The sequence below is a fragment of the Patella vulgata genome, chromosome 2, assembly GCF_932274485.2.
Source record: "Patella vulgata chromosome 2, xgPatVulg1.2, whole genome shotgun sequence".
NCBI classification, from domain to species: domain Eukaryota; kingdom Metazoa; phylum Mollusca; class Gastropoda; family Patellidae; genus Patella; species Patella vulgata.
In genome coordinates this window covers 8,519,977-8,527,877 of record NC_065880.2, presented here as the reverse complement: position 1 = coordinate 8,527,877, position 7,901 = coordinate 8,519,977, and the positions used below count along the sequence as shown (strand labels likewise).

At 37.0% G+C, this 7,901-nt stretch overlaps 1 protein-coding gene across 6 annotated transcripts in view; it reads left to right on the top strand.

The window, feature by feature from the left end:
* Positions 1-1,554: 1,554 nt before the first annotated feature.
* The window catches only part of LOC126809968 (mitogen-activated protein kinase kinase kinase 7), a 44,417-nt gene continuing 38,070 nt past the window's right edge, over positions 1,555-7,901 (top strand). For 5 of the 6 annotated variants that reach the window (XM_050534849.2, XM_050534852.2, XM_050534851.2 and 2 more), the window contains exons 1-7: positions 1,555-1,756; positions 2,423-2,602; positions 4,445-4,490; positions 5,165-5,303; positions 5,978-6,102; positions 7,045-7,173; positions 7,527-7,584. In XM_050534849.2, the coding sequence (XP_050390806.1) occupies positions 1,697-1,756; positions 2,423-2,602; positions 4,445-4,490; positions 5,165-5,303; positions 5,978-6,102; positions 7,045-7,173; positions 7,527-7,584 (737 nt within the window). In that variant the 5' untranslated portion in view covers positions 1,555-1,696. Of the gene's footprint in view, positions 1,757-2,422; positions 2,603-4,444; positions 4,491-5,164; positions 5,304-5,390; positions 5,398-5,977; positions 6,103-7,044; positions 7,174-7,526; positions 7,585-7,901 lie in introns of those variants that run through there. The other variant, XM_056098579.1, reaches the window with a different exon arrangement.

Sequence of the window (7,901 nt, the reverse complement as noted above, 5' to 3'; positions counted from 1 at the left end):
TGGCAATTTGGTATAAAGAACCGTATAATATCAAATATCGATATAATTAAGTTATTGTCTTATCAATTGAAATAATGGTAGATTTGGGTAAATCGTGCAACCACACAGGACCTCGGTTTTTCGTCCCATCCGAACGACTATACAGCTATCCTTGTCAGGCCCCCCTGTCCTGCACAGTGGGTTTAACATCCTACTTTTCAGCTCCGACTTGGCTAATAAAGACAGGCATACGCAATACTAGATAACAAACCTTAATCTCTCAACCCTCCGTGTTTCGAGATAAGAGATGAGGCCATTTTGATAAAAACAACGCTTGATTTACTTTATTGTCAATATTTGCTGATAAATGAATGTTGTTTCTGTAGATTGGACTGCGTATGTGTAATAAGTACTAATAGTATAAAATTAACTTATTTTTAAGATGGTACATACATTAATAAAGAAATTGAGTTTGCCACTTGGAACTAAAGGCATCCAATCGTAGCTAAAAACAAGCACATCAGTATATCTCAGCGTTTTTAGTTACGTTCAGGTAGCTAACGCAATACGTGTGGTAATAAATATGGGGAAAATTTTGCCCGGACATCGGCACTAGTACGGCCTACTTATCGAATTCCAACTGTCAAGGATTCTTTAATGTGTATGCCATCTTGTACACAAGGTCTGTTTTTCGTTCCATCCGAACGACTAAACGCTGTCCTTTAAACTTACAAGGGGAAACTAGGCTTGAAAATCTCGGGGATCTTTCTCGACCGACCTGGACCTTGAAGACAACGAACAAACAGTTTATATTGTGCATGATTAGACATTCACAATAACATTCTGTTTTAATTAAGTAATCTGATTCGACCTCGGTATACAACATTTACACACATTTCAATTGTATATTTTACTGTAAAAAATTATATTCCACATTTTGTTAAGTTCTGGAAATAATTCTACGTTCAGTCGTTGAAAAACAACCATATTTTATTTTTCTTTGATAAACTCTGTGAAATCTGCTGTGGTGGCTATTCTGACGTAAGATTCTGCTGTTGGTATCAGACTTGCCGAACGAAATATTCATACAGCAGATAAACTACTTTTGATGTCAAATCTAACCTCGTGGTTCTCCGGTTTCCTCCCACTGCTAAAGACCCCTACGTCCAAGCGATCACTGAAATAAAATTGAACCATATATTAGGCCCGAAATAACCTAGTTTGTGTCGAGTGGATGTTAAACACGATTTCTCTCTCTAGTCTCTTATGGTCAAAACCTGTTCAACTAGGCTCTTATGGTCAGCGCTCTTTTAGTTTTCAAACACCTGTTTTATGGAATAAACTTTCATTAAGTATAAGATGGATGTCAAAGGTAGCCATAAAAATAAAGCTATATTGTTCTACTTTCAACTCATGGCCTGGAATAAAAGGGAAACGTGTTTTAAAATTTATTTGGAAGTCAATGTGGTCTGTATCCAGTTGTTCAAATTATTTCCCTTGATATTTCCAAGGTGAAGGCTGACAGCTGTCAATAATTCTGCACTAGTGGCTAAAATCCTGTCATATTTTCGAGTACAGAATAGAGTATTCTCCAATGTTTTGGAATTTTAAGGAAAATGGAGACTTTGCAGACTGAATGGAGACGAAACGAAGCAAAAACACCCAGAAAATAAGTGAAATCGATGCGCTTCCACGGTTTTAAACAGCTTGGTCGGCCATGGATTCGCCACAGACTTTTGTAGAGGAAATAAATATCACCGAAATCGACTTCAAGGAGGTGAGAGGATGAAGGCATTCAAATTCTGATCGGCCGGGAGATGTAAAAAAACGTAAACATGTCATCGCCAAATAAACAAAATGAAACATCATTTGACATTTTATAGAAACAAGGCCTACTAATTTATCTCTTTGTTGGCTACTTGTGCCTATTTATTCCATACTTTAAATTTGTAGATTATAAAATTAGATGTCAGTGGGGCGTTTTACTCGGATGACAGTCCCAAGTAGGTCTACTAAGTTAACAACACGTAGGCTACCGTGTACAATATTCAGGTCCAAGGTAGAGTCAGAATACAATCTGTTGCCTGGGTATACAATTACTACAGTTCTGTGTATAGGCTACTGTAGGACCTATACTAGTCATATTTCAAATTAATTAAATGTCAAATTAATCAAGGCCAAGGTGTTTCGCTAGGCAAGGGTGGCTTTCCTACTCTTCTGTCGGAACTGTACGGCATGACAAGGGCCAAACTATAGCCCCTGTTCCTTCGGTATATTACATGTAGGCCTATTACAATGACATATATTTGGCAAAGAAAATGTATTAAATGCAACAAGAATTACATTTTCTACTCACTGTGTAAATAATTATATTCTCAAGTTGTTGAATGGATTTGGTGCTCTATATATAAGTTTTACATTATTATTATTTATTTTGATACAGGTTGTTGGTAAAGGTGCGTTTGGTGTTGTAAGTCGAGGAATATGGCGAGATAAATTAGTTGCTGTTAAAAACATAGAAACAGAGTCTGAGAGAAAGGCATTTTTAACAGAATTAAAACAGCTATCACGTGTCAGTCATCCAAACATTGTCAAACTTTATGGTGCCTGCACAAAACACCCGGTAAGATTCATCATTTGTAATTTAAAAATGTATTATGTAAGATTTAGATAAAGAGCTTAGACTTAAATTTCTTGCTATAATAGTTCCAAGATGAATAATGCAAAATGAATAAGATTACATGTACCAGTCATTGTTGTTTGTATAGGAGAGCCAAAAAAAGCTCACCTCAATCAACGAATTGAAAAAATCATTCCCCTTAAAAAAACTCTCCCACTTTTGATAAGAAGAGTGATTTAGAAATTAAGGAGAGTGATCTGATATTAAGGAGAGTGATCAGTTATGTGCATGGGAAATGGTTCTAAGATCAATAACTGCATGTAATGGGGTCATTCCTGGTTTCATAAATGATAATAAACCCCCAATGACTATGTAAAGGAAAGTGATTTTCAGTTTTAAGGGGAGGGAAAAAAACTCGCCTCGGTCGACAGTCCGGTGAACAGCAGGTGCTCGGGAGCGATTGCTCGCCTTAAAAATCAATGACTGATGTACGTCAGTGGTTCTCAACCAGTGTGCCGTGAAATCTTCCTAAGTGTGCCTCGTAATGTTGAACGGCACACCAAGAAAATTTCTCACAAAAGAAGCCAGCTATTTGACTGATGAAATTCGAAACAAGTAAGCTCAGAGCCGTGTTTTTTTTTATTTAGTTTGAGTCATTCTGTGTGTTTATGACTAGTCTGTATGCCGTCTATGACTTGCCATGTTTTTATTTTGCAAAATTCAAATATTTTTTCATATATATTTAGGGGGGTTGGATGGCTGAATGGTTAGCGTGCGCACGCTGTATCATAAAGTCTGTCATTGAGTCGACTGGCGTGGTTTCAAATCCCCGGTTGTACGTGACAAGGAGTAGGGTCGCCTGTCCAACCTCATGGGTTTTCTCCAGGTCCTCAAGTTTCCTCCCACTGCTAAAGACCCCTATGCGCAAGCGATTATTGTAATAAAATTAAACCATATGTTAGTCCCGAAATGACCTAGTTTGTGTCGAGTGGACGTTAAACCCCATCTCTCTCTCTCTCTCATATATATTTAGCCAGGTGTGCTGCTTTTTTTTCATGTGGTCCAAGGTGTGCCGTTGGCCAAAAAAAGGTTGAGAACCACTGAGGGAAGTTATGACTATTTGAAGAATATAGTGTAGATCATTTATTATCATAAATAAAGCAACAGTACCTGACAACTGAGACTTAGCCTTGATTGTCTATTTTATCTTTAAATTTTTAAATCTTGCGGATGTTCAAATCCATTTAAATCTCTGCCATCTGATGATCTAGAGAGTTGATTATAGGCTTGTCATGTTAATAAAATGTCTAAATAATAATTTATATAACATTTGAAGCCAAAAGCCATAGGTCAGCCTGGAGGTCACGGGTTCGATCACGGTGTTGGTCGAGAATATTCCACCTTGTCAGTGATGCAGGACGGAGGGCCTGACAAGAACAGCCGTCTAGTCGTTCGGATGGGAAAAAAACCCAGGTCCCAAATGCACATTGGTGTGCATGTAAAAGATCCCTTGTCAGTTGGAATTCAATATAAAGAGTAGGCTATAGCGCAAAATTTCACTCATAGCACACTGTACGGTGTAAGCGTAAGCCCGTCTTCATTAGCCCAGTCGAAGCAGAACAGTAGGACATTAAACCCCATTTCATTTCATTTATTTACCAAAGCTAAAAATTATAAAAGGAAAAATATTGGAAAACTGCATGAATTATGAGTAGCATTTTGTCGGGTTATAATTAAAAGCAATAAATTTACAAATGTTTTGGTGACACTGGGACTGGGATTAAAACAGTAAACTTTTATCTATACCTTTGTTTAAAATTTATCTTTTATGTTATTTTTTGAAAGGTATGCCTTGTTATGGAATATGCAGAGGGTGGTTCACTCTATAATGGTAAGTTGGTTTCTAATTTCTGCTTTGAACAGGGTACAATTTTATGGATACACTATTACTGAGTTTAATACTAAGCGACGTTTCTACGAGGATACTCTCGTCTTTATCAAGCAAATGATACAAATATGTGAATAGTAGGCAAATATATATGCAGAATATGCAAAAAAATAACAATGAGTGTTGTGGTCTGTGCAAAATTTGCTGCATCATACACTGTATGGCATATGCCCGTCCGGGGGCACCGTGGCTAAGTGGGTAAGATGTTGGCTCGCTAGCCTGGAGGTCAGGTGTTCGATCCCTGCATTGGCCGAGAAAGTTCATCCAGATTTTCCTGCGTGGTTCCCCCTTGTCAGTGATGCAGGACGGAGGGGCTGACAAGGACAGCTGTCTAGTCATTTGGATGGGATCCAGGTCCCGTGTACAGATTGGCGTGCACGTAAAAGATCCCTTGAAAGTTGGAATTCGGTATAAGAGTAAACTGTAGTGCCATTGTCCGGGCACAATTTCCCTCATAGCCCACTTTATGGCATATACCCATCTTCATTAGCCCAATCGGAGCAAAACAGTAGGACGTTAAACCCCATTTCATATTATATGCCCGTCTTCCTTAACCCGGTTGGTGCAGAAACGTAAAACCTCATTTCATTCATTAATATTGGACATTCTTTTTTCAGTTTTACATGGCACTCAGTTTCAACCTGAATATACGGCAGCTCATGCAATGAGTTGGGCATTACAGTGTGCACGAGGTGTGGAATATTTACATGGAATGAGTCCTAAAGCTCTCATACACAGAGATCTCAAACCTCCCAAGTAAGTTGTAAAACTTTAAACATAGAGATTATAACCCCGCTCCCTCCCCCCTATAAGTTCCAAACATACTACACAAAGATTTCAAACCTCCCAAGTAAGTCCTAAAGCTCTTATACACAGAAATTTTCAGCAAATTCCCTTTATCTTATCTTCCATAATGTAACTTTGAGTGGGAGGTTTAGCCCTTTTAAAGTCTTATACACAGAGATTTTAAACCCCCATGAAAGTTTCAAAACGTAATACACCAAGATTTCAAACCTTCCATGTAAGTTTGAAAATATCGAGGTGAACCTTATACACAGAAATTTCAAATCTCTCAATTGTAAACATTATTTACTGTAGTTCACCGCAAGTTGTCCCTTTCACGATGGCTAACTGGGAAAGAAGCTGGCTCCCATTCATACGTAGTTGTCTAGACTAGTAACATTTCGAACAATTACAACCAGTTTAAGAAACCAATTAATTTTAAAACTTTAATTCTAGTTTATGGGAGGTACTTTTAGAATATTTACCACTGGTTTATGTTATTGTTTTTTAAACGTACAATACATTATACATCATGGACAAGTTGATTTAATTAAATTATTTACAAATAAAGGGGCAGTATTTATATATTTATTGGGTAATAAACACTGGTTTAAGAAACCAATTAATATTAAAACTTTTAATTGTAGTTTGTTGTTGATTATGGGAGGTACTGTGTTGAAGATATGTGATTTTGGAACAGCTTGTGATATTCAAACACACATGACTAATAACAAGGGCAGTGCTGCTTGGATGGCACCAGAAGTCTTTGAAGGTAAGAACGGAAACTTGAAACCATACAAAAATACTGGTTACATTATATCTGTATCTAAATAAAATTCAACCAAATTCTGATTAAAATACAGATCTATATACAGATCTATATTTCTTTTCGTTTTTTATACTTTCGATGACCTACACTACATGAAGGGGAGTTGGATGGCCGAATGGTTAGCATGTGCGCGCTGTGTCATTGAGTCAACTGGCGTGGTTTCGAAATCCCCGGTTGTACGTGACAAGGAGTAGGGTTGCCTGTCCCACCTTGTGAGTTTTCTCCAGGTCCTCTGGTTCCTCTCACTGTTAAAGACCCAAACGAGCAAGCGAATTTTTGAAATAAAATTAAACCATATGTTAGTCCCGAAATGACCTAGTCTGTGTCAAGTGGACCTAGTCTGTGTCAAGTGGACGTTGTTAAACCCCATCTCTCTCTCTCTCTCTCTCTCTCTCTCTCTCTCTCTGCTCTGCTCCATTACATGTAAATCTGGGGTCATACGAGCGGCTTTTGACCACATGACGTCAGACATTGATTTATCAATCAGCGTTTGATGTTTCTAGTGGTTTACCCACAGTTCTGTGCATCAAACACCAAAAACTCGCAATAACAGACCATTTCATTGGCTAGTCCCTCACTTAAACCAAAACGCCAGTAAAGTAACAACTCTTCGAGATCCTAGTGTAGTAAAGACAGTAAAACAAAGTTTTGAACTATAAAAACGAAACGAAACGAAATAGGATCTGTGTTTTAGTCAGATTGATTTAACCATATTATGTCCCGAAATAACCTAGTTTGTGTTGAGTGAACTTTAGCCCCCATTCATTATTATTATATCTTAAATAAATAACAACTGAAATAATTTTTTTTTAACTCAAATGTGTTATTAACGACCTTTGTTTTTAGCTTAAATCTGTTATTAATGACATTTATTTTTATTTGCAGGTAGTAATTACAGTGAGAAATGTGATGTATTTAGTTGGGGAATTATACTATGGGAAGTTATAACACGACGTAAACCATTTGATGAAATTGGTGGACCAGCCTTCAGAATAATGTGGGCAGTACATCAAGGTACGTTTGTGTACGAAACTTTTGCTAGAAACCATCACTGTAACATGGGTATCATTTAATCTTGTGTATCTAGCACTAATTTCTTTCACATTGCTTTAGTATCAAATCTTTGTTTAAAAATTTGTATAAATTATTTAAAATCACCCCAAATCATCTAATTTGTACTTGTGTCTAATTTGTATTTGTACTTTAAATTAAGGTCAAGAGAGTTGATTATGGACAAGAAAATGATATCTTAATTGAATTGGGTGTGTTTGGTAATAAAAAGTTGCATCCCAAAGCATTACATAGTCAATTATATTTTTAATTTTGATATCAGTTTGAGTTTTTTGTTTCTTTTTTTTTAATTTAAGGTAAACGTCCTCCATTGATAAGAAATTTGCCAAAGCCACTAGAATTGTTGATGACTAGGTAAGTTAAAGTTCAAAGGTCATTCGTTGGGATTTTAAATCTAAGTTGAAGGGGTTGGGTAATGCTAATTGTAGGCCAGTTGGGGAGGTTTGGGAATTTTCGATGATTACCGAATCCATTCCCATAAATGAGTATTTTGGGGAAAACCAACCCCTGTCCGTCCGTCCACAATTGTTTGTGAACAGTCTACAGGTCACAATTTTTATCCGATTTCAATGAAATTTGAAATATAGGTTTATCACCCTAAGATCCCAGTTCCTTTCGATATTGGCATCTATCGGACCATAACTTCATGGATTATGGCCCCTGATTGTACG